Genomic DNA, 27,588 nt, shown 5'->3' with positions numbered 1-27,588 from the left:
AGGGCATTTTAGCTTAACACCCACACACATCAGTCCACTACAGTGGAGAAGAAGACGCCGCTGGGTTTCATACCGCAGTATTGAGAGACACAGAGAGAGAGAGAGAGAGAGAGAGAGAGAGAGAGAGAGGGAGAGAGAGAGAGAGGGAGAGAGAGAGAGGTGTGGTTGTAGCTGAGTATTTTGTCTTTGTTTTTGTTAATACCTCTGTTTTTTTTATGTATAGGCTTTTATGCTCACTGTGTGCGCCCATACGCTGCCCTCTGCAACCCCTGTTCCCTCAGTGATTTCCGAAATATACATTTTCTCCCTGTTTGCCGCCACTTCACCAGCAGTTGAAATTGCACATTAGAGAAGTGCGGTGTCTTTAGGTTGCCATAGCGACAGGGTGAGTCATTCTGCTGCAGTCAGTTTAGTCACACTCGCACTGACTGTATGTTTCCCTCTCTTTCCTTTTTTTTTTCCAACTCACTGTCCCTCTGCCTTCCTGCCCTCCACACACGCACACACCCACCCACATACACACACACACACACACACAAACACACACACACACACACACACAGAAAGAGAGGAAGAGTTCTGTCTTGTCTCTTAGTTTATTCTAAAACACATAAAGGTAGAGTGCATGTGTGTCCAATTTTTTGGCCCCAACTCTCATCAGCAGTGATGTAAACACAACACCGGGCTGAACATACAAGTTTTTGGCCCTTTTCCGTCTTTCAGAGCACACAAACACTGTAAACAGACCTGTGACCACGGTCCTGTTAAACCACAAACACCAAAGTAAGTTGTAAAAACACACAATTAATTACTGACTTAAGCATCTCACAGAGAGGCTCTGACACTTACAGGAGCACCAACCCGGGGATGAGACACAATGGATCCATTTTACCAGTCTGCACAACAGCTACCATCTCACTCTTTTCATCTCGGTTGCTGTCGACCAGTTTAAAGCATGTGTAAAACAGTTGCTATCTGTGCTGTGACTGCTGCCTGACTGACTAACTGAAGACAGTGATCTGCTCGCTTAAACTGTTGGACAGAAAAAGGTAAACTTTGTGAGATAGTTCTGGCCTTGAACCTTCGAGAAGGCCTAGGGCTATGAATTTTGGTCCCACCCACTATAAATGAAAATGTGATTAGTTCATTCACCTGCCACTTTCTAATCAAACACATGTGGGCTTCAGGCCTTGTGCCCCAGTTATGAAATCCAAACTAATGAGTGAGGCAGCTAACCTTTTCTCTCACTGAAACAGTAAGCTTTTCAATTCTGAAGCAAACTTGATAGAAAATGAGGACAAAATTAGAATTAGAAGAGAATAATAATTAAATAAAAGAGATTAAATATAACATTTAAATTGCTGATACGTTCTGTGAAGGCTGAGAAGACCCTGAGGGTTCTCCACTGATGTGTGCATTTGTGATGTGTGTGAGCAATAGAGCAGGCTGATAATAAGGGCGAGCGGAATGTCGCTGTTCTTGCTTTGATTACTTATTTATGGATCAGGATAATCAGTTAACCCACAGCTGAGAAGCACACTGTGAAGAAGAGATGAGGGAGGAAAAAAAGAGGAAGGGGCCACCTAACCTTCATTTTCTTCCAAAATCACAATTTGCAGCCAGGATTTTTTTTTTCTCTTTGATTGCCATTACGGGAAGTTGTTTCCTGTTTTCCTATAATAAGACTTTGCAAGTGTACAGCTGTGTCTCCCAGCATTAGCAATACCCCCTTAATTAGGAAATGAATCATCACACACCTCATTGTCTACTAATACAGATGTGTTTGAACTGTAGTTCAGTGTAATTGAACTGCAATTGAATAGATATGGTGTTACATTGTCAATGCACAGTATTTTAATCTCCATACAACCAACTATGTACTTATACAAAGTTGTTGATGACGAATACATCATGAAGTCGTTAACATGGAAATGTCTCCAATCTCCACCTTTCATCTCACTCATAAGACCTATGTTTTCATGGTAACAATCAGTGCTTACATGCTGATTTTTAACACGTTCACTGTTAATCATGTTCACAATTTTAGTTTAGCATGTTTACATGCTAAAATTTGCTACTTAAAACTCAAAACAAAAGCAGAGTTTCCACGGCAGGAACTTTCCCCAGCAACCAGGAACCTTTTGAGGAACTATGCACGTTTCAATCGCAGGAACCAGGGTCTAAATTCAGTTCTGGGGCAATTGATCGACCCCCAAAAAAGTCCCTGGTCGGGGGGTAGTAATTTCCAAAGGTTCAGGAACTTTGGGTGTTGTGGTCTGCAGTGCTGAACATTTCTGCCTGGTCGAGTGCTCGAGTACTGCATTTTATTTCACCCATCATGTTTAAAAGTCTGCATGGAGCGTGCGAGCGAACACATTTTCCACACTGTGAAACAAGACCGGGAGCAGGTAAAAAAATGAATACGGGGCGCAATTTGTCCTAAATTTCATTCATGTTATGTCTTCAAAGTGAGGTGGATAACGTAATGTCAAGTAATAATTTTGCATCATCTTCCCGGGACTTTAGGCCATGGTGGAAACACAGACAACAATGGGCCAGAGGAACCTTTTAGTTCCTGAAGAAAAGTACCTGGAACTAACGCGGCTAGAATTCAGCTGAGGCTGACGGGAACGTCATTAGCTTTACTTTGCTGTGTGATTATGAACATGAAGGGGGCTAGATGAGAAGTCAAGTGAAGTCAAGAGTTGTGCTTGTATTTTACATACACAAACCTGATCTCTAGATCTAATTTGAGCCTAGCTCACACCCATTTATAATACGCAGCAGTTCTTAGGTCTCAGCTATGTCACCACGTGTCTTCTTCGTTTTAGTTGTTAACCTTCTCTACTTTGCTCTCTGCATTGTTTCTATCAGGCCTGTGATGACAACTGGAATGGAAATTAGAATAGAAAATCAGCTAGTTTCTTTGGCAACTTTACTTTTCTTCTTCAGTTCCTGAAGCCCTGTGTGACCTAGATAAGTATTGATATTTTGATGAGGAGGATAGTTGAGTCATAACCCTCCAGTGGTAGTGCTGACTTCAGTGTTGATGTGTTGGATTGCATGTTTCAAGATATAGTGAGTCACTCTTTTCTTGAATTTACGTCAGCGTAGACCCACATCTTTCCTTGCCGTAATGAGAATTGGAGAGATCAGAGCAGTCACTGGGGTTGGCTATACACAGGCTGGACACAGGAGTCTGTGTGTGACAGATTAACAAAATTAACATCTCTCCATCTGCAGGATCGCAAAAAGGTTTGGAAATAGGGTTTTCCACCTTCACCTGTAAGCACAGTAACCACAAACCACACACTGGAGAGGTGAGGAAACTCCCAACAACACATTCATACTGTTACACAAATATTTTCATATGTTTCACCTCTTAAATATTGTTTGCGTCAACTGAAACTTAAATACATTTAACACAGAGAGATGAAAATGAAATCCTTGAGTATCTAAAAGCCAGGGTGGGATCTCTCACAGAGCTTTAATGAAACGCATTGCTACAGTTAAAGAGGTTTTACAGCATGGTTGATAAATAAATGATAACTCTCTATTGTGTGGAATAAGGTCTGCAAGTATTTTGGTGTGTTTTCGTCCTTCAATCCATCATGAAGCATAGCCACTGTAACAAATACCCCAAAAGCCCTAGTCTGAATGTAATAACAAAGCTTAGCATTGGAGAGTTCTCCTCCGTCCCCGAGAGAGGTGGGAGGAGGGTGGGGGCGCGCACACAATGAAGAGCTGGATGACGCAGCTGAGAAAGGAAAGGCAGGAATGGATAGAGCAGAATCCTGAACAAGGAGAAGAGGAGTAGGAGGAGGATGAGGAGGTGGAGAGAGGCAGCGTAGGCAGACTGCGTGGGAAGGAGATGCTGCATAATCAGCTTTCTAGGGTTTTCTCCTGCTCTCTTTTTCCCTTTATTGTCTTTTTTAGATCTTTTTATTTCTGAGTGATACCATTCATCTCTGTCAGCCCCTATATATGTGTCTGCCTCGCTCGTCTGCCTTGCTTTTCTCATCTGCTTGTTTTTGTCTCTATCACCGTCTTAATTTTTGCTGTTTTTATTTTTATGGTTATGCTGCTTTAATAGACTCTCCCTGTGCCACACTTGTTTGGTAAAAGAATGAAAAAATCATCTCATCTCTATGAATATCTGCAGTCAAAACCTGAGTGTCTAATAGAAGAGAATGGTGTTATTGTCATTGTTGTTTAAATGAAAATCGAACTGCCTTTTACCTGTATTTTGCTCAACACAAATAGACCAATACAAAAAAAAATTATTATTATAATTTGGCTATTAATTTCCTGTACAATTCACAAAACAACACTCTAGTAGTGAAGCCCATTTTAGCTTTACAGTTGTCTAATACACAACTAAGGTCAGCTGAGTCAATATTATTACACACTTATCAGCTTTTAGCATCACATTTATTTAGTCGCATATAATAAGTGAGAAACTGAACAGCAGTCAAATCGTGAGCAGAGAGGACCCCAGTGAGTCATCGGCTTCTCTCGCACGTTCGAGCAGCACCTGGAGCTGATCTTTTTCAAAGGCAATCTGGTGAGAGAGAGCAAGGCGGGGGAGGAGGGGAATGCGTGGGTGGAGGGGGAACAGAGGGAGCAGGTGGTGGTGGTGGTGGGGAAGGGAGGGAGAGAGGGATGGGGTTTTCCTCTCAGAAACGTCCCTGAATACTGAGCACCTCCCTGACAGGCGTCTCATGTCTGAGGCAGAGCAGGAGGGGAGGTGGAGGAGAGGTGCAGGGGATTGCGGAGGCAAATATGTGTTCATTCATGTGTGTACGGTAGACCTTAAATGTGCGATGTGTGGGCGGGTGTGTGAAGCAAGGGCACAAAACAGGGAACACCATCGCCATCACTATTTGTGGTTCTAGACGGTATGAGTAACAGTTAAGTTGTGAATGGAGCGGCCTGAATAAGTTAGTGTTTACTTAGTGGAGTGATGTAACTGTAACAAACCATGACAGCTGAAGCATTTCATAATATCCTCATTCACGTAATATTGTTTTTAGTGACGTGTCTGTCTGTCCGCAAGATGGATATTGGTTAAAGGGAGCTCCTGTACACACAAGGTCACAAGTTCAATCCCCACTGCAGCCGTTGTGTCAGTCAGGAGGCATTGAGAACCAAAGTCCTGATGTTGCATCCGGGCAAGCCTCTGTTCCACTAGCTTCTCTCTTTTAGCTTCACTTTCATCAGACTGTCTGACAAAAAAATCAATCATGTCCCTGAGGTTTACTTTCCATATTGTAAGAAAAATTGGGCTCCACTACAGCAGTCACTTTTAGAAGTTGAAGCCTTCATGACTTTAAACAACGATTAATTTGTCAGCATACAAAAAAACAACAACACACTTGTCCCACCTTTGCAGCTGTAATCTGCTGTCTGACACTGCTGTTATTACAGACATGTCTGAACTTGCCGCAGTGCCTCCACTCCCCTGTAGACCTCTTTAACCCAAGATGGTCTAGGGGCTTATGGGAAGTCGTGTTTGGAAAAATTCAATAAACAACAATATTAGATTTCTTTTTTTTTTAATTACCAATAACAATAACAATATTTAAGAAATTGCACAATGTGAATGGAATATAAAATAGATTTTAACATAGTGATCCTCTGCAAGACAGGACCAAAAGATTATGTTATAATGAAGAATTTAGTTGATCTTGAGCTTTTATGTTGCAAATTTGCAATTCATTGCAACTGACAGTGACACTGGTGCTTTTGGGGCCCCAGGAAATGTAATGACTCAAAGGATGCATGGAGGTTTTCATTCATCATGGAGGTTTTCATTCAACTCTACATTGGTATTTTGACAGACTTGGACATGGATATGTGAATGGCTTCAAAGGATGTTTCGCTGGATTTGCCACACTGCACAGACGATGACGTAACTTCACATACTGAAGGAAACCCCCTCTAAAATCGTCCGACTGGCTGACTGTCGAGGTTTCTGGCTCAGTGATTGGCTGACAGACAATAAAGAGTCATGGGGGTAAGGCTCAGGGTGATGCAAAAGAATGAAACACAGTAGAGAGAGGCAGTCTGAAACCATGGCTGTCTACTTCACTTCCAGAAAACCTCAGTGTCAGATTCCCTAAAGCCCTCACCTTACACTGAAGGAATGTAGCTTGTTCAGACTGTACTGTTCACCCTGCAGTTCCTCAGTATGAAGTGCAAAGTGATGTGTATTAAATCAGTAAACTGACAGTTTATGCATAGAGCACCATACGTGTGCTGTAATGAAAATTGTATTTTTCCAACTGAATAATTGGGATGATACAGCTTGAGGCAGAGAAACACACACTGCAACTCTCAAGCCTGTTGAATGTCTCACTTTGTTTTTATATGAAGACTCTTCTTATTGCTTGTCTGGTTATTCTTCATTCATTTTTATTGAATTATCATTCATCGACTCTTATAATTAACAACACTTTTTAATCTATAACAGCTACAATATCTTGGACACAAGAATATGATTATAATGCACTCCCATGTCACTGTGACATATTTTCACTTCAGTTATTGTTACGTGTGTGTGTGACTTTCTTCTCTGCAGCAGCAGCAGCAGCAGCAGCAGCAGTCTCTGCTCTCCTCCCTGCAGTCGTCTCCATTTCATCCACCAGCACTCTGCAGTTTGCCTCACCTTGACCTTGATTTATGGTTTTGAGTGATGGGTTGGCTTCATCGCAGACTTTAATTTGGCAATCTGTGGCCTTTGCTGTGACAAGCGTGTTCCAGTACAGGAAGTGTGAGGCTTCATATTAATCTGGATCAATCCGTTTTCATCACTTCCTGTCCATATCAGTTAGATAGGGACGTGGTTTAGATTGATGCAAAGGAGTCCTGTTTTACACAATGCTCACACCCACGCGTTTATTCACAACTGTGCCTCCAGTAGTTCTTGCATTAGTCATTGCACCCTTTGTAAGGTGTTACATCTTGTTCATTAAAAGTTGTTTTCTCTTGTTTTTCTCCTTATTGAGAAATACCCAAGAAATGTTTTTTGTGGCAACCCTGGCTGGTTGGTCCACAACTTTGGTCCAGACCAAAATATTTCAACAACTATTAGATGGATCCCCATGACATTTTGAACAGATATTCATGGTTCCCAGAGGATGAATCTGGTCTGACTCTGGTGATCCCTTAACCTTTTAACTAGCACGATAGTCAGGTCAGATTTTTAATTTTTCAAATTCTTTGGTTAATTTCCTCAGTTCAATTCTTTGTCAAATATTATATGAAATTATTCTGGTGATAGCTGTCACTCTTCTCTCTGTTTGGTTTAGAGTTTCGGGGGCAGTACATTCCATCAAATGTGCTTGACGGATGTTGAATAACGTCGGAAACCCCCTTTCCTCGCATCTTCTCGACGTTGAGCTGGTGGGTGTTTGTCATTTTCCAAAACCGACTATCCAACATACACACCCACATCATGCCATGATTGGCCAGCTGCGTGGCCGGGGTTTGGACTACTCTCTTTCTTCATTATTTACGCAACTATCTCTGTCATTTCTGAAGTGAACAACCAATTACAACATTATGAATGTTGTTCAGGACAGTCTGAAAACGTGTGCCCATTCCCATATTTTAACAATATCGTGTCTCCTACATTTCTGACAAAGTCGGACAACATGTCTTGCAAACTTATGTTCTAGCATAGACCGATCCTTGTCAACCCATTTAAATTTCTAGTTCCAGTTGTGATAAATGTGTGTCTTCCATAGGCATTAAGCAAGCACCTAGCAGCATAAAGCTGTGTCATTGTATAGCTGTATTTCACCACTGGCTGTTTTCTAAACTATATCTAAACCCTGCAAGGCGTAGATCAGGGGTAAGATTAACAAATGTGAAGAGGAAGGCAGTCGTGTGAGATGTTCCCTTTGTAGATCACAGGCTGGATTTGGCTTTTCTCTCCAATTAATTTAGAGGACATGATAAGGAGAGGCAAGAAATCAATATGAGCCTAAGTAAAAGAGAAAAATGAAATGAGATTCATGAGAGGGAACGTTACCTGCAATCCATTCCCACGCCTTGATTAACAAGCATTCCCTTGGAGTAAGACAAGTTAGAACCGTTTTTTTGCTTCATTTGTTTATTCACAGATTGAAAAACAACCCTAAAATAACACCTTTTTTGATTTGGTCCCTCAAGGCTCAATAGATTTGGATCAACAAAAGCAAAGTTGTTAAGAAAGCTCGCCTTTTTTTCTTTGAGAAATTACGCAGTTTACTAACAAGCAAGGAATACAGAAATACTTCTACTTTCAAAGAGATAAATCCCACAAAATCTCATCAGTTACAGCATCCTAGGATGACTCTTAAAAGTGGATTCCATAAAATACAAAATCTCTAGTCATACCAATAGTTCCACTTCTGCCTTAAACAAATGAACATTAACTATGGACTTGATCATTTTGTACTGTAAGTCTGAGAAAACATGAAGATTTGTACTAAAATGTTAACTCTCATGCAGACCTACACACAGCGATGCATCAATGCATTTGACAGGCTACTGGTTAGTATACAAACACCATTTACCACAGTGTCCCCAGCTATACAGTATCTGTCTAAGCCTAATAAAGGACATTGATTGAGTCTAGCTCCTGTGACATTGTGCTTTTATACACAGTTGAATCTTTGTACAAATGTACCAATTGATAATCAACCTTTATGGCCATTTTCTTTGAAATGTTATGGTTACTGTAGTGTTGTCATCTAGCACTGACTCAGCTCTGAGACATTTTGACTTTTGATCTGTGGGAAATGCAGCTGTCTTCCTCTTTCCCCAGAACTGTCCGAATTTGCTGAGTAATTATTATCATCAAGGAAGCATCAGTACGGTCATAACTGAGAGGGGGATTACCAATATTTTACTTCCTTCCTGCTGATTAGTGCCAACATAAAAAGAATTTAATTGCACAAAATTGTGCTGATTTACCCTGATGTTTCCTCGTGGTGATGTAGTGATTCAGTGTGTGTTTGAGGGGGCTACATGAAAGAGAGAGCAAAAAAAAAAAAAAACACTATCCTCTTTACTCCTCATTTGAGTTCACCTCTTTTCATCTAAGTCATTGTTCCCATAATGAGGAACGCAGCTTCTGCCTCAGACTCCACTTAGCCACAAGAGGAGAGCAGCAGAGAAAGATCTAATCTGGGTAGGCTGGAAAAGAGCATCATCATCGCATGTAAACAAAGTGAGGAGGATAATGTTTTTTTTCCCTCGATTTTCTATTTACCCCCTTCAAATTACTGCATGGTAAATACCTCAAAGAACAAGGGAAGGGAGACAGGATGAAAAGAAGACTTCCCTTTTCTTGTTATTATTAATATTCAACACCATCATTCTGCAGTAGCTCCCCGCACTGCACGAGGGAGAGATTGAAAAGCCCAACAGCCCCTCTGAGAATAAGACTTCATGAGCGAAACTGGGTTACAATCAACCTCTTGCTGCTGCTTAGGATGTTCTTCCCCCACTGGACATAATGTGCTGATGTGGTTTCATTTGAATGGCAGTACCAGTTTGTTTTAATCGCACAGAGGAGGCCAAATAAGAGAAAAACTAAAGTCGACTTAACTACAAATAACGTCTTTGTTCGGTTTGGTTTTATAAGCTGGCAGGAAGTGAAGTCCTCGTCCCCCGAGGGAGGCATCTACTACACTGTCAACTTTCTCAGGAGAAGAGAGGAAGAGGAGGGAAAAACAAGAATGTCAGATGTGGACAAATAAAGCCTGTTCTGGGATCCCCATGCACGAGAAAGCATGCCTTTCTTATAAATTCAATAAACACCAAAGGTTTGTGAGGGCAGCCATCCTGTCTAATAGCTTTAATGTAACTGCCCACCCCATGGCTGTAGACTCAGACTGAGTTTGCTCTAGTGTCAGTGACGACCAGAGCTACTTTTAGAGTAAGAGTACTCTAGGAGTAGCTTATGGGGTCGTATATTATTATCACATCTGTGACTAATAAAGAGCCATCATACCAGAGAGCTAGTGGCTGTCTGGTCTGCTAGTTCTGTCTGTTGTTGAAAAAAACCTGTCCTTTTCAAACCTGCCACACTGTCAGTTTTCATTGTCATTCGAGCAATGCAGACATACAAAAATATATTACAACTCAGTAAACAAACTAATAAAAATAATAAAAAAAGACATTTATCACATAGCTGAGAAGCAATTTCAGTCAAAACCAACAAACATCATGACCAGTGAGACACTCAGTGAGGAGAATCAAAAGATATTTTCCATTTCAAATCAAATAATTCTGGGAGAAACTTTTCTGCCCTTCCTTATTCTTGTCCATCCGTCTAAACCAGTGGCCCCTAACCTTTTTGGCCTATAGCCCCTTAAAAAGGAGCAGTGTCTACCTGTGACCCATAATGACCGCTTCCCTTGACGTTTGAAACAACTGACCAATCAGAGTTTTGTAGGCGGGACAAAGATGTCACCTTCCCACATTGCTAGCTATATCCGTGAAAAATGTGTGGCAGAAAATGGCCAAAAATAGGTAACAAGCATGGATGACACTGACATAGCAATACAGCTCAACGTATTTCATCCATTGATGTGAAAAAAAGTTAACTGCTCCTAGCAACTGCTACAATAGCTTGTATTTTGAGTGAAAATAATGTTCGCGGGAAAGGTACGTCACTTGCGCCTAATTGGTAAGGACATAACCTAATAAAATAAACAAAATAAAAATAAACATGATCTTGTCAAAAGAGAGAAATACATTTTTTTGTGTTATTTGTTTAGTCTCATTCGTATTTAATAACCTAACGACTGTTCAGATCTTTCCTGCTACCTGCTGGGGGATTCTGACCCACAGGTTTGGAACCACTGATCTAAATAACCAGTCTGAACAACTCCATGTAAGTAACCTCTTCCATATTTTGGAATCTAGTCTCAGTCGCACATGTTTAGAAGGTCTAGATAATCACAGAATAGGCCTACATCCAGGTAAAGTATGACTCATATAGCTTTGATTAATTATGATATTCTAACTAATCTCTTAGCTCATAAGTATGATAAAACAACTTATTTTCCAGTAACTTATGATGACAGGGCTGACAGGTACCTGTTAGGTCCAGATCTGTAGTTCTCTTCATGTCTAATAGCACCTGGTTTCACAGTGGATCAGCAAGTACAGAGGCCAAACTGGCCCTCAGCTTCACTTACTCTTACTGGAGAGCAGAGACAGGAATGACAGCAGTAGAGACATGAAAACAGAGACTAATTAGACTACAGAAAAACAAATGGACAAACAGCTATAACTAAAACCATCATTTTTGATATGTTAGCTCTGTTAATTTATTATTTTGATTTCTTAACTTCAAAATGGCAACACTAAACAGTTTAGTAATGCTAACAGGCATAAAGAGAGACTTGATGCACTTCTAGTGGATCAACTGTATCTAACATTATCTGAGAATAAGTTTAGTTATGGACTGATTTAAAGCATACATTCCATTGTTTCTTCAGGGGTCTGGATCACACCATTCAAGCTGTATACAGAGAGACATTTAAACCGAGGCAAGACAAATCAAACAGAAAAAAAGTGTGTATCAGCAGGAGTGAGGCTGACGAGGAGGACAAGTGGAGCCCTGCTACACTGGGCTGTGGTCTGGAGAAGCATGTGTGGCCGTCACCGTCACACACTCAGTGGCTGTGTCTCTGGTCCTGCGAAGGCCCGTGTACAGTCTCTCATCCAGGTTAACAGTCAGTTTGTCTGTGAGCTCTGCTGTGATGGTTTGCGGGCCGTAGCCTGAGGAGTCGGGCAGCTGAGGGGGCGAGCGCTCGTCCGGAGGCTCGGGAGGGAGTCCTGACTGTTTGCTGTCCTCCTGAAGGTCAGGGTGGTCACTCAGCCCTTCATCTTTCTCTGAAATGGAGGGATGAGGAGGTGGAGGAGAAGAGGGGGTGTGGTCCTCAGTGTCCCTGACAGTGATGCCCTGCTTCCTATTCTTGCCCTCATCCTCAATGGCCGTAGTCTGTTCCTTTGGAGTGTCAGGAGTGCTGCCGGTCCCATCGCTGGTCTCCTCGTCAGGAGCGCTGACGATGCGGGGCAGAGTGCTGTGGTAACTTGTGTCCAGTGGGTAGTTTACACTGTCACCCCTCCGCAGTGGGGTCCGCTGTCTCTCAAAGGAGGAGTGGAAGTGTCTGACACCAGGGTCGCTCCACTGCTTGTGCCGCTGCCACTGCTTGCGGAGGTGGATTCGGGACCGGTGTTTCCTTAGCGGCGACTCCTGCTGATCAAACTGAGGGTCATGGCGGAGAAACTCATGGAATAATGCGTCCGTCTTCTCGTCTATACTGTAGTCTCGTCGGTGCAGGGTTGGTGGTTGAGGTGCAGGTTGCGCAGCATCTCGAGGTGTGAGCATCTGACCATATGGGAACCAACTCAGTGAACCAGCACCTGTTTCTATGGAAACTCCTCCACTGGCACCCAACAACAACTCATCTTCTGGCTCCTCCTCAAAGAGATGAGACTCAAAGCTGTCACCAATAGTTCCACTTCGCCCTGCGTTGGTGAAGTGGTGTCTTTTCTCGTGGGCTGTCCTGTCCTTAGGGCTGCCGTTGATGCTGCTGCTCCCAAAGAGTCGCAGGTCTTCTGGACCTCGAGATGGAGCCTCTATCGATGCATAGCCGCTGTCCATCTGTAGCAGTTTACGAGTCCCTGTTTCTCCTTCGCTGCCCCCTCGCTCTGATTCTGTGCTTTCCTGTTTCCTCTTTTTTCCCTCCTTCATCTCCAACCTCTCATCCATATACAACAAAAAGCCCTTGTCATCCTCTCCACCCTCTGCCTCATCCCCTAAATCCTGCGATGGGTAGCTGGGTAGTCCTCCCTTTTCCATCTCTGTGCGTCCACCCAGCGAACACACACTGTCAGCATCACTGCAGACAGAGTTCCTGTCATTGTTGCTGCTCTGATCAGAGGCGGCGTACTGTTCAAGTGATGCACGAAGGGTCCAGATGTCTTTGTAAAGTGACTGGGGGTCCTGGGGATCTAAGGGGTCCAAGGGGTCGGCATGTTCCCTTCTTGCCAGGCTTAGTGCTTCGTCTTGGGGATCAGGGGATAGGCCAATCACCCCTGGTCCTCCATGGCTGCAGCGGGGCTCCACCATCACCTCTACCTCTACCCTGTAGTGTGCACACAGGGATGGAGACACGAGATAAAATGAAAGAAATAAGGAGAGAAGGGAGGGGCGAAACAGCCATGCAAAACAAATGTCAGTGTTAGAGCATTTACCTAAATAACACATTCATCTGTGAAATGGCTGTGTTCACAGTGCACAGAATGATTTTCATGACTGGCAATGGCTGCTGTTGCATGTCCTTAAACTGAAGTCAATAAAAGCTGAATAATGAAAACAAGTGTGCTTCTCAGAAATCCCCTGCTTTAACTTGGGACAGTAAATTTAAAGAATGCATACTGCATGGAACATCACTGGAGACGTAGCAGTAGCAATAAACTAAATAAGTGCCAGGATCATCAAATTTCTCAGGTCACGGAAAAAAGCTTCCCAGAAATTGCTTTTATTTTCAACAACAAACATCTGCAAACATGAACAGGAAATACCCGGAAATACTGATTTAATGTAATCTAATATTAAGAAAAAGAAAATAAATAGTTATATAAGAAGATACATAGGGAAGTTATTTCTGTTGTATAACCTAATATTCTGCAAAAATCTGCATTACTATAATCGCAAACTTAAAACAACAAAATCACCTCGACCCTTGCACTTTTGCGGACATCATGACATTATCAGACCATGTCAGCGATGGAATGGTTTCCTATGCCAGATATAAACCCTGTGTCCCAATTCTCCACTCCACTCTCCTAGAAAAAGTGCACTCTGGGAATCCCCTACATCTGGCTTCAAATCATGAAATTGGTTTTGAAAGAACTCTTGTTTAAAGGGTTCATCGCATACAAATCATAGTTAACTAGTATTTACAGTAAGCCAGCGTGGACTGTTCTCATCTAATTAAATGTCATAGCAAAACAATTAATGTGGAAACAATGAGAGGGAAGTTTTCAAACGTGATTTTCTCTTTGAGTTTTTTGCAATGCGGTTTTTAACCAGGTTATATAAGCACACTTTTATGTCAAGGCAAAGTGGTGGAGAATCATTTCTTACATTTCTATCATTTCTAGCTGCTGTAAAGAAATGAGTGCAAGGCAGCAAAGCAGTGGACAGGATGAATGGCAAGGGAATTAAAGATACCTGCCGAGGGAGGGGGGTGGTGTAGAAGGAGGTGAGAGGAGGCGTGTAGTGGGCTGGCTGGGACAGTAGGTGACGTCCTGGGTGCGGGCGATGTACTGGATGAGGTCTATGTGGTGTGCGTCATTGTCGTCCTGGTCCATGCTCTCGCTGGCGGCTCGCTGGCGCTGGAACTGTCTTCTCTTCGGAGAGCCTGGCTCACACCAAACATGGGGAGAGAGCAGCGAGTTATACAGGTTGTGTAACAGCAGGCTGGAGTGAAGTGACACTTAATTCATGAGAAAGCTTCCATCAACTGTTGTGGTCTCTGAGGGGGATTTGGTGATCTTTTTTTGGTCAGTTGGCGTGATAGAAGACTTGAGCCTCAGGAAGAGCAGGGAGAAGAGTGTGTGTATATAGGATGAAGGGGATCGGCAGTGAGGATTCACTCAGGGGCTCAAATTGACTTGGAAAGACCAATCCTTGCGTCACTGAGCCATCTGTCTTGTATGTGTGTGTGTGTGTGTGTGTGTGTGTGTGTGTGTGTGTCTGTGTGTCTGTGTGTGTGTCTGAATGTATATCCGACTCTTTGCAGCCAAGAGGCATCTCACAGTTGGTTGCTGGAGCCCCCTGCTTAACCACTGTCTATTTACCACAAGAGAATATTGCCAAAAAATACTAAACACACAAATACATAGAAAGAATACACATAAGAAAGACAATATGAACATTATAGCTTTATTTTTCCAGTTATGATTATGACAAAGAACCACAAAGAATCGCTTCACTTCTTCGCTGCATTGGCAAAGATTGTTCCTAAAAATAATACAACAGAAATAGACTTCAAGGATCCATTACCTCTGGTGTCCAGACTCGAGGCTCTCTGGCTGCTGTCCAGCTTCCATTTCTTGATCTTAAAGTAGGGACTTGCCCCTTCCAGACTAGCATGGCGCCGCAGTTTAGTGAAGAATTGTAGCATGGGCCCCTGGCTTCCTCCACTGCCGCCAGCAGGAGGGGCACTGCTACCCACCGAGGCCCCTTCTCCAACACTGACGCTGCTGCCTCTGCCCCGGGGCCCAGCTCCCATCATCTCAATCTGGGTAGAGAGAGAGAAATGGTCAGAAAGAAAACCTGCCAAGACTGGTGGTCTGTGTATAATCCTCTCTGACAGTGATGTTCCACATTGGCTTTCTTGTTTACCCATCAGCCATCACTCTTGTCAGCCCTCCCTCAGGCTCTGTGACCCTCTAATGTCCGTGTGGATGACTCACTGCTTGGCTGGCTGGTTGGTGTACTGACTGACTGACTTAAGAAAATGTATCACTTTACAAATGATTAACTCCACAAACTTCATGTTGACCTCGATGCTACTCTTGTGTAGCAGTATCGAGGTCAACATGAAGCTTTTACAGGTGATTTGTATGCACACTCACTACTTGTGAGCTTTTTGCATTCATGTTTTTTTAATGTCCGGCTTTTCAGCAAGAAAATCACTGTGTGACTTGCCAAAATTTCTTCACCATAAGTATCAAAATTATTTAATACCTGATGACAAATATTTTTTATTTTACAGTAACTGGAGGTAACGTACAGAGCTGGAGCTAGGCTCTTTAGTGCTGAGCACGATAGTGTTCTCGCTGAAGCTGGTGTCCACCACAGAGTTGAGAGCATCTCCAGGGAGGGCACAGCTGGGATTGACACTCAGGCTGGTCAATGCTGTTTGTGGAAGGGGGCACAACATTGGCTGCGGGAAAGAACACACAAAGGTACACTTTTATGCCTTTTGAATCATTTTCTGAGCATGCATGTTTTTCTGCAAAGCCCTGTTAATAAATCCAGTTATGCACAATCGAGAAAACACCGTCTACTGTACTGCAGCTTAGTTGCTACACTTCCAAAGCGTGTTTTCATATTTAGGTAAAGTATTAAGGTAAGTTTTCCAGTCCAGATTCCCTCCTCAGCTGACAGCCCAGTACCAGTGATTAAATAGCCTCACCTGAATGGTAAATCAATGTGCAGGCCCTGTTGAAATGAGCAGGCAAAGGGATCCCTGGTCGCTGTGTTTGGGTACATTAAGCTGATACATTTTCTCGCACAGACCCAAGTGATTGATGTTGTAATTGGCCCCGATCAAGACTAATGATGCATCAGGACAAATGGCAGGTCAAGGCTGTCACCTGGAAGATGGAAAGTGCTGACTTAGCGACAGGGCGTGTTGTCATGGTGATGGTGTTCTCGACTGAGTCGCACTCGTGGATGGTGACTATCTTGAGGGCCGGGGGAGGGATGTGGAGGTGTGTGAGGCGGGCATTCTTCAGGTGGTGAAAGTCACCCTCGGTCAGAGTGTACCTGGGGTGCAAAACACAAAGTCCTATAAAATGCTATAAAATCTGAGCAAGTAGAGACATAGGGTGCATGCACCGTTGATAGCATATCCTTGCATGCGAGACAAACAGCCAAGGGGAAATATGCAACTTCAAACCCATCACATCTACTCTGGATTCTGCATTGAGCCCTGGAGAATGATTCCCTCTGAAAAATTTGCTTATCAGGCTCAGGGCAGTGAAATAATGAGAAAGGGTGAGAGCTCTTTATGTCCACATCAGACATAATGCATTATGAATTATTCTTAACCCTAAACTAGCATACAAGTGAAATGAACCCAGTTGAATATGTACATCCTTTGATCTCAGAAAGCAGTAAAGCTGGAGTGTATGGTCATTAATCAGAGGTGAAAACTGAATAAAAAGCAGAGATTTGTAAATGTGGCCTTCTGTATAAGAGTTGGCTTTCTGACCTGCGGCCCTTCTCCTGGGCCTTCTTTCCATGATCGAAGAGTGCAGCCTCATTGAAGGAGACACGACGGCCTGTGGTGCCTGTGGAGAGGAATCGCTCTGTCTCTTGGTCGTGAGAGCTGGCCATTGACAGGCAGTCTGACTCATCCACCCTGATGGTGATTTCTACCCAGTGAAAAAGGGAAAAACAAAACAGAAGAGATGGACAATTAAGTGGATAAATGGAGGAAGGAAGAGCAAGACGTGATGGCAAAGAAAGACTTAAGTGCACTCAGAGTTTACCTGTTGCTTATTGATAATAATGTATTTAAAGGAAGAGTTCAGAATTTTAAGGTATGCTAACTCTGTGGCTCTATGGATGTCTGAATTGTTCTGGGGTTGTAGGTGTGCAACCATTCTCCAAATCCACGTTTGACTTCAAATGAACCTCAAATTTTGAACCACGGCTAGCCTAACTTTTACCTAAGGTGGGATCACTCAATTATGATTGGTTCCATCTTCTGGTATTGCGACATCAGACCAGAGTCGTTACACCCCTAGTGGATCATTTTTCCTTGAATAGTCTGAACAACATTCATCATCCCCAGAGGATGAATCCTACCGATTTTGTTGATCACCTGACTTTCATCAAGCAGTAGGTCAAAATGTTCACTTACCCAAGGTTAGGATGAAACATCTACAATATGGTTTAGCACCAAATTTCATAAAGACATTCATAATTACTACATGATGAATCCTACTGACTTTGTTGGTGACTTGACTTTTTTTTCTACCTTCACCATGAGGTTGACATTTTTGGTTTTGTGTAAAATACCTCAATAACTATTGGATGGATTACCTTTAGCAACACACATTCATGTTCCCCTTGGGATGAAGTGCAATTACTTCTGATTTTTTGTTCTATCTCGCAATTTAGCATTTAGCTCAAAGTGCCACTATACCTAAGTATAGCCTCACAGAGCCGCTAGCATGGTTGTAGATCCTCAGTCTTGTTTTGTCACATTTTGTATATACACTTTGGCCCAGCTAACAGGTGATGTTTCATCTAATATTTTATAGGATTACTATAGATCAAGCAAAGGTCTGTTATAAGTGGGAGTGCCCTGATGACGTAGGGGCTTAGGGTATTGACCATGATGCGCAATGCCCCCGGTTCAAGTCTGCCCACGGACCTTAATTGCGTATCACTCCCTCACTCTCCCATTTTCTACTCATTTCCTGTTATCTTTCAACTGCACGAAGTGTACTAAAAACATAAAATACCACAAAAATATATTACAGAAGTCTATCCAAAGTGAACCCACATCTGTATAACTTAAATCAAACATCCGATGTTGAGACACCTTTTTGAAAGATGAGTATGGTAATATGGAAAAATGCTGACTGGAAAAATTAAGACAAAAAGCCTTACAAAAGCAGGTGGATGCCAAACTGAAGTTGGCTTTTAATAAATAAGTTTCACTGGAGAGTACATTCAGTGGTCCCAAAATATCAAAATGGGTTCCAGGAGTGGTACGGCTACTTAAACTAATTGGGTTGAGATCACAATACTGTAATGGAATAGACATTACACATTTGTGCTGATGCTATAAAAAATATCCCTGCTTCAGTCAATCCAGTCCTTCCAGCCTTCCTGTCTTAATCACTCCTCCCTCTCTTAGCTACTCTCCTCTTTATCTGTTCCTCTATCGCAACATCTCTTTCTCTTTGTCCATTTTTCTCTTACCATGGGTGGGCTGAGACTCCTCCACATAGATGGTGTTGGTTTTCTCAGGGTCATCGTTGGACCTGGGGCACACAGAAACATTCAGATCAATATGGTGACATGATTGCCCCCGAAGTCTGTCTTTCATCTGTCAGATCCCGCTGATTCGGACGGCCACACTGGCAACCACAGTGATCAGCTGCACTACTATTTGACCTTTCTGTTTGGCAGGAGTTCACATACACATACAAGTCAACAGTTTAAAAATCGAGCTTTAAGACAACTAAAAGGACAAGGCCATAGGACTGAATGTTTACTATGCTGTTTGTCTAAACAGCTGGCTGTCTGGCTGCATAATCAGCGAGGGCCTAAATCATTGCCAGTAACATGATAACCTTCAGGGCTGGGGAACCTGTTGAATGGATAAAGCATGGTGCTTTATTGGATTGCATGTTTCCCCTCATCTTTAAGGACACAGAGAAAATACTCGATAAAGGTCATATTGTTTAGGGGATGGAGTGTAAATTATTCTTTTAGTAACATTTTTCTGTTAACCCTCCTGTTTAAATGTCTTTAAATGCTGTTGATTCTCCATAGTGCTTCTTAAATCCCATGCCCAGGATTTACTTGATGAGGCAGAAGAAAGAAACTGAAAGCTCCTTCCAGTCATTTTTCTCCATCTAATTTCTTTGTGCAGAGATATGAGTTTTGTGTGTGTGTGTGTGTGTGTGTGTGTGTGTGTGTGTGTGTGCGTGTGTGTGTGTGTGTGTGTGTGTGTGTAAAGTGACTTGAGGGATTTCTCCATCCACCCAGATCTGTGCTTCTTCTTGTCTTTCATTTCCTCTGTTGCTCCTGCTTCCCGCGCTTGTATGTGCGCGTGTGTGTGTGTGCGTGTGTGTATTCACCGTGTGCACACGGGGCTGGGTTGAGACGCTAGATTAATCACTGCCGATGGCTGCTATGAAATCTCATTACACTCATCATTTGTACCAGTCTGCCCGATTCTTCTGCTCTCCCCCGGCAAGCCTCGCCTTTTCACGGCTCAGCCTCTGCTCTCTGTTTATCTGCATCTAGCTGGTGAGCTCTCATACGTTCAAGTGTATGTGGTAATGTGTGCTGCTGTGGAGAGGGACAAAGCAACTTGAGGGTAGCCATGTTACTGCTGAATGAACACAGATGAATCACAAATAAGTGAGCATGAATGCTGAATGTGCTGCCACCAAGGTGTTTTCATAACAGCCCCACTGAGGGTCCTGACACTCACACAGCTGACACTTTTAATGAGTGAATGCACTGTGTTGTGCTGCATTAACATGCTTACATGAGTGGGGTTGCTTTTTTTTTTCTAACACTTTCTGCAATACAGCTTTAATTTGTTTAATGGATCACTGTATTGTCTGGCAGTGAAGTCACATCAAAGATGGGTTTGGGATTCACTTGGGTGGAGTAAACAGGAAGAAGTTAGCTTCATTTGCAATTGTAATGAGCCTTATCTATTATGTAAGTATACACATTCAGTGTCATTACCGGTTTGTCTTTAAATAACAGTTGCATGTTAGCTCAGGAGGAGCCATCTGTCTGTCAGCAAACTGTGTGTACTCATGTGTGTGTGTGTGTGTGTGTGTGTGTGTGTGTGTGTGTGTGTGTGTGTGTGTGTGTGTGTGTGTGTGGACACGTGCTTTCATGCAACACTGGTGCACCTGGATATGCAGACGAAACCCCCTTTATGAAGAAAAACATTGTTAGTTTTTGTTGAACCTGCGTAGGAGTGGTGTTAATTTAAGTGTGTGCAAATTTCCAAGGCTGTAGAGTTTGGTTTTATTGTGTTGACCAGTATATTATAATGAAAGCCAATACAACATTGCCACAGAGTTGAATGAACACCTCTGTGGCACAGTGTCAACAAACACTGAACATTACAGACATTCTTTAGGTTATTACAGGGCTCTTGTTATTATCAGCCCTCAACTGTTGGTTCCTTATGGTGTTTTGCACTTTATGTACTTCTTCTTTAAGTTAACTCTGGACGAGGGTGTCAGGTGAACTGCCAAACTGCTAAATGTAATACATCATTTGTGCATCGCACCTGTCATAGCATTGCCCTCCTCGACAGCAGCGACGGCAGGCGATGAAGAGGACAGGGATGAAGATCAGTGTTCCTACCAGGAAGATGGAGAGGATCACCAGGAGGAGCACATAGCCATCTTGCTGCTCCTCGACCTCAAATGGGATCTCCTGAGGTAATAAGGAGGGAAAAAATATATCATTAGATAGATAGATAGATAGATAGATAGATAGATAGATAGATAGATAGATAGATAGATAGATAGATAGATAGATAGATAGATAGATAGATAGATAGATAGATAGATAGATAGATAGATAGGTGTTTTCAAGTTAATTCATCTAAATTTGTGTGTAGGCAGTGAGGGGAAGTTAAGTAGATAGCAGGAGGTAAGGTAGGTGTGTTCCTGTTCTGAGTTTGGACAATACATATGCTTGTTTAAGAGTAAGAGGGCAAGAAAAAGCTTCCCACACGAACAATAAAAGCACTGAAACCACTCACTGATGGTTGATGCAGCTCCTTTCTCAGCTCACAGCTCACTCACAGTTTTCACCTCTTACTCTTATTTTTGCTACCCAGATATAAAATATGGAAAGTTTTATTAAAGGTTTATTAAAAGTCTGTAGTAAGATACAGCCACATACCATCATTATGCCATTCGTATAACCATACCTGATAATGGAAACTGCCCCGAAAGGCATCACTGTACAGTAGAGTGCACTTTGCAGTTTCAGTGTAAGACATTCACAGACATTTGGTTTGCAACGTGAAACGCCTGGCACCTCAACAGCAGACTAGATTTGCAGATGTTTTACTCTTCCAGTAACACCACACAGCTAAAAAGATTGATTTAGCTCCACTGGTTGGTTGGCCTGCCTAAAATGAATCTATAAATGCAACAGTGCAATTAATCAATAAGGGCCAGGGCTATTAACCTGTCTACAGTGTACCTTAAGCTCTCATAGGGAGGACTGCAGCTGAGTGAATTAACCACACAAAAGGCACCAGTAGAGCATCTTCTTTCCATTGCTACAGACAACAGCACTCCGTTTTATAAACATAAACATTTTTCATCAAAAGAGAACGAGCCATCTTGAAATCTCTTCCTCTTCATTAGGAGAAACTTTCTTAAATCCACATGGGCTTTTTTTTTTTTTTTTTTTTTAAAAAGCAGACAGAAAATACCAAATAAATACAATGTTCAAATCAATTCCTAACAACAACAAAAATAATAATAGACTAATTACATTTGTATGTAAGTAGTGTTAAGTATAGGTATACAGTATGTAGTTTCTCCTGTCACCTCCAGTGTATTTTATTATGTAAGCTTTAACATATTAGTATGTTAATGTTAGTTACTTAATTTATTATGTTAGCTTTATTTATGTCAACAAATTTATTTTCTATTTGCAGTATAATGAATATGTGGAATTAATTCATTACCTCAGATTATTCTTGGTTTGTTTGTACATTATATATCATATATTACATAAAAATTTTAGGACCCATTTTATTTTCCTTATACTCGCTCCCCTTAGGTTCCATCTTCCAAAAATACAATATCGCCTATCATGGCTATGCAGACGATACTCAGCTATACCTCCCATTAGAACCTGGTGATAATGTTACTAATTCAGTTAGCTCTCTCTTTGACTTCCTCCAGGATGTGAAATATTGGATGGCAAATGACTGTCTTCAATTAAATGATAGCAAGACTGAAGTGGTCTGGTTTGGTCCCAGTGTAACACATTTTAGGATCCCTGGCCCCTCACCTCCATGCTCAGACCAAAAATCTTGGTGTCATCTTTGACTAAGCCCTAAAATTTGACAAACAAATCAAAAACTCAAACCATTCCTCTCTTTCAATGATTTGAGGGTCGTCACAAATGCCTTAATTACCTCCCGACTGGATTATTGCAATGCCCTCTATTAGGCGTTACCCAATCCACCTTGTCCCGACTACAGCTGATGCAGAACGACTGATAACTGGTACTAGGAAAAGAAATTAGGAGGAGAAACATCATCACACTCATACTGCACTGGTTACCAGTCAAATACCGCAGAGAGTTCAAAGTTCTTTTATTTGTTTTTAAGGCCTTACATGGCCTGGCACCAGAATATATCTCTGAGCTCCTCTGCCCCCTCTCCATCCCCAGCTACTCCTGGCCGTCCCTTGGCCGAGGCTAAGTGGAAAGGGTGATAAGGCTTTTGCAGTTGCTGCCTCAAAACTTTGGAACAGTTTACCTAATCTTAAAACCCACGTTTTCGTTGGCTTTTGAGTGTCCCTAAGACTTTTATCTCCCACTTTTATCCCTTGTGTTTTTAATACAAACTGTTCCATGTCTGTCTCAGATTATGAGATAGCTAATTCTATGTTGTGTGTTTCTTGCTCTATTTTATTGTACAGCACTCTGGTCAACCCTGGTTGTTCAAATGTCCTTTATAAATTAACTTGATTTGATTTGATTTAAACTGATAAAATTGTCTGAATTTTCTTTGTGTGTTTTACCTTTTCCATTGAAAATAGTTGAACTGTGCTTATTAATGCAATTGTAATAGCAAAATAGTGTTTTCCAAGCAGGTTTCTTTGTACCCATGTAGGTTACAAAATGGGGCTTGAAACTGCAGTAAAATGATAGATGGCGTATGAGTTGGGAGAATAGAGGTGATGTAAAGATAACAGATAGTGGATATCACAATAATGATCTTAAAGGTGGGGTGTTATGCTGAATTGTATGAGGGAGAATGCACAGCAAGTGTTAATGAGCGCTGGACTCTGACGTCACACTGTAATTTCTCTGCGAGGGGAAATTAAAACTGAGATTAGATCAGAGATTTAATTATTTCAGGTCCAGGTCAGGATGTTCTCTATTAGCCAGTCAATCGGCCAGAAAAGAATATGAGGCAAAGTATGGTTCTGGTGCTGAGCTGGATACAACACACACACACACACACACACACACACACACACACACGCACACACACAAATACACACACAGGAAGTTTGAAAATAAGCCAGTGGTGAAAGGCAGACTTACTGTGGAGTTTTTTGGTAGGATGTTCCAGACGGTAGACTCATTGCTCATGGTCCAGGCTGACGAGAGGGTCCCCCTGAGAGATAACACATGCACACACACAAACACACACAGGAAATGACTGTTCCTGGTGCTGTTAATCAAATCACAGAGTTAACCACCAAAGATACTGCAGATGATCTGCATTAACAAATCCAGATATACTGTGCATGTAAACATAAAATAAAACTTCTCTGAATACATAGAATGAAGAATGGCAGTACAGTCAACTAATACATAGCAAATTAACATTTAGGTTACTCTGTATAATATAGTAGAAAATGCCCATTGCAGCAGGAAAATCTGGTTGTATCTTAAACGGCCCTGAAAGACTGCAAGAAGAAGCAGAAAAATAATGTATGTGTGTACGGCGTGTACTTCTACGCATGCGCTGAATCCAGAAGATGCAAATGTTAGCATCTTGCCTGTAAATCATCACCAATATTTCCTTATCAGCCCAAAGAGTCTATCTACCTCCCACACACACGACCACACACAAACAACACACACACTCAGAACGGGGAGAAACATCAGCTCTTACTGAACAGGAGCTGAGTTCCACTACGGCTGCTGATATGATGCTTTTGTTCTTACAGATCATAGCCATTAATACTGCTGCTGCACCAAACGCCTACACATACATACACACACACACACACACACACACCCTGGGTAGATCTACTCACCCATCAGGGGAGAAGCAACATGCCAGCAGCACTCAGCACTGCTTGCTCGCCTGCCAGTCACTGCAGCACTCAACTTCAGCACCACAACCTGTAAGCTATTGCTGAGCTTTTTGCTGCAAGCTTGTCTAATTCCCTGCATCTACCGTCCAAGCATGAAAACTATTACGGGAAACACATCGGGCAGGCTGTGACCAGAATGCTTTCCTTTTCAGCACTGTACCCACATCCTGCTTTCTACCAGCCCAGTAGTCTTACCCTGATGGAGGGCAGTGCGCAGCAGCAGCTGGATGTGTGTGTCAGGCTGTGGTTCGGGAGTCTCCTCCTCAGCTCCCTTGCTGCATCCTCAGCACTCCAGCCCACCCAGCCGACTGAGCCTGAGCAGCAGTGTTTCCCCCTCAGGGCTGGCCCGATGGCCTAGGAGCAACAGGATGGCAGTGCTGCATGGCTGCTAACAAATGTACATACAGCAGAATGATTGTTTAATTATTCAGTTGTTTGTGTGGATAAGTTTTACATTACATAAGTGCCTGCAGCCAACAAATGCACATCAAAGACAGACTTCCCTATATAGTCTGTTTCAGTGGCGATGGTCATAGAAAAATGCTATATTTCTCAACACAGTTTCATGTAGAATGACAAAATTTATGAAAAATATTCATTGTTCAATTCTTGCAACAGAAAGAAAGCTAAATATGCCTCACTGTATTCATTAAATAAAATAATACACTTTGGTCGAAATGACAGGCAACACTATTACACATAACTGTCTCTGTTAAGCATAAAGAAATAAAAGGAAAAATAAACATATTCATCAAGGCTATAAAAATCTATTTAGCCTAACACTTGCTTACTTCTGTGGTGTTGCGATCCCGGAGGATTGCTGTATTGATTAGTAGGCTGAGCAGATGGTGAGACATGGGTGTCCCAGCAATGCCATATCCCGTCATGTGCTTAACAAAATTTCGGTGTATTACTGGTATCATACACAGTATCGTTGTCGATTCGAGTAGCCTTTTACAATTCATCTCATACAATAATTACCTCAATAATGGTTCATTTTGGACCCTGTAAAAACTTGTTTATATTAAGAAATGGTTGCACAAAAGAAAGCATCCCACTTCTTAGTGCTCGCTACCGCAACATTTTTCCCCGGAACAAAATAATGAGCATCGGCTCTGCCAGTGGCAGCTGTTTCCTTGTGGAGGTTTAGCTCATAAAATCTTTTGCAAGAATGTAAAATCACATCACACTACGTAATGAAATGAAGCCAATTGTAAACTTAAAAACTGGATGAAAAGCAGCTGTACTCCGACCAGCGAAGCGAGGTAAATAAATATACCATCCTGATATTTCACAGGCGCTTATGATTTTCATCAGTCCGGTGACACCGACAGGGGAAGCTCACGATTTGAATTGGCTGCACAAACAGACAGGCAGGCATGCAGCGACGGAAGCACTCACCTACTCAACTAGTCTGGTCCATGCAGGGGTGGAGGGGCAAAGCCAATAACATGAAACCCTTCGGTGAACACTTTAATGTGGATTTTAAAGCTAAAAGTATTTATGAATGAAACCCCACTGTTTAAGACACGCCCACCACCCAGTCAGAGGCGCACCACGTGACGCAACGAGTGAGGCAGAGCTGAGTGACTTGAACGGTTTCTCAAGATGATCCAGATGCTCAGGTCAGTCCTCACAGCTGCACACAAACAGGGTCAGTGTCGAGGAAGTGCCAAGTGAACGTGTCTCCCTGAATGTAAACTGTAATGTATCACCCTTTTCAAATAGGAACCGTTTCAGCAATTTTACGAATTCTCTTTTGTGCCCTTTACTTCTTTTATTGGTTTGTTTAACATTAGTTATACAGTCACTCGCCTGCAGGTGAGGAGAAAATGGACAAGCAGTGCAGGTTCACGAGTGTGTTAGTCTGTCTACAGGTGGTGGTTCTGTGGTGCCATACAAGTGGCAATACAGCAACAAAAACTTGGTCTCAGATGTGAGTAGTGTGTCTCTACCTACTGAGGCCTATACAACATGACACATGGTTTTCGCGCCATCTAGTGGCGGTGTATGTTCAGTGGCTTTCTACTTGAACAGACAGTAAATGTATGGAATAAACGTTTTGTTAATTGGACTATTCTTCCCTTGTTGTTCTGTAAATCTTTTTTCTGATGAAAACCTAGCAAGAAGGAATATAAAGCTGTTTCCGACTCAACAGACTCAGCACGTAGACGGAGCGAGGGGGGGCAACTTATGCGGCTCTTTTCCCAAAAGCCCCGAATCTTATATGAAGTTTATTATAACATTATTTATAATTATAACTTCAACTTGATGTCATTGAGTAAGAGGAAATGAGTAAGATAGCGCGGGGACAGGACAGGAAACCCTGTAGACCAGGAGAGGAAGCAGGAATGGAAAGGAGAGAAAAGCTGAAGTTAAGAGAAGAAGAGAGGAGAAAAAATTGTGATGAAGGACCATGAGGAGAGGGGTCAAGATGAGGTGAGGGAGGAGTGAGAGAGAAAGTGTGGAAAAGAATGACGGAGAGAAGGGGAAATGATTGTGAAAACTTGTGCAGGTGAAGAGAAAGAGGGATGGAGGTAGATTTTGTCCCAACATTATCTATGTGAACTGATTGACAGTCAGAGTAAATGTGTGATCTGTAAATATAAAACACCTTCCACAAATACAAAAAATACATTTGTAAACTCACAAAAATATCTTGCAAATATAAAACGGATCTACAAACAAATTTCACGAAAATCTGTGAATACATACAATTAATTTACAAATAAATTAAAAGCATTGGTGAATATCTTCCTAATATTTACAACTTTCAAACAAACATTTGTGAATCAACTGTCTTTCCTCTACGCTTGTGGATTTGCGTTTTACACACAGAGTTTAAGACAAACCTTCTGACGGTCTGAACGAAAATCGATTTGTATCCGAACAAAAAAGTGATCGCCTGCTCACGTCGCCATTTCCAGCTTTTCAAAGTAGGAGCACGCAGTCTTCTTTGAGCTGTTTTATTTCCTCAAATAA

General features: G+C 42.2%; 1 protein-coding gene across 3 annotated transcripts; it reads right to left on the bottom strand.

The window, feature by feature from the left end:
* Window positions 1–8,990: 8,990 nt before the first annotated feature.
* cbarpb (CACN subunit beta associated regulatory protein b) lies at window positions 8,991–26,175 on the bottom strand. Of its 3 annotated transcripts, none has more exons than XM_056378856.1 (11): window positions 26,008–26,175; window positions 24,802–24,994; window positions 23,825–23,897; window positions 20,808–20,956; window positions 18,743–18,804; window positions 17,019–17,181; window positions 16,399–16,570; window positions 15,813–15,965; window positions 15,080–15,317; window positions 14,246–14,435; window positions 8,991–13,154 (listed from the first exon to the last, which is right to left on the bottom strand). In XM_056378856.1, exons 3-11 carry the CDS (start codon window positions 23,870–23,872, stop codon window positions 11,624–11,626), a joined length of 2,706 nt encoding a protein of 901 aa, XP_056234831.1. In that variant the 5' UTR covers window positions 23,873–23,897; window positions 24,802–24,994; window positions 26,008–26,175; the 3' UTR covers window positions 8,991–11,623. The 3 variants fall into 3 exon arrangements, with proteins under 3 accessions (XP_056234831.1, XP_056234832.1, XP_056234833.1); XM_056378857.1 differs by having other exon boundaries at window positions 24,802–24,991; XM_056378858.1 differs by lacking the exon at window positions 26,008–26,175 and adding an exon at window positions 25,398–25,951.
* Window positions 26,176–27,588: the final 1,413 nt, after the last annotated feature.

The sequence above is a fragment of the Seriola aureovittata genome, chromosome 6, assembly GCF_021018895.1.
Source record: "Seriola aureovittata isolate HTS-2021-v1 ecotype China chromosome 6, ASM2101889v1, whole genome shotgun sequence".
Taxonomy (NCBI): domain Eukaryota; kingdom Metazoa; phylum Chordata; class Actinopteri; order Carangiformes; family Carangidae; genus Seriola; species Seriola aureovittata.
The sequence above is the reverse complement of the archived record's forward strand: the minus strand, read 5'-3'. Positions and strand labels throughout refer to the sequence as shown.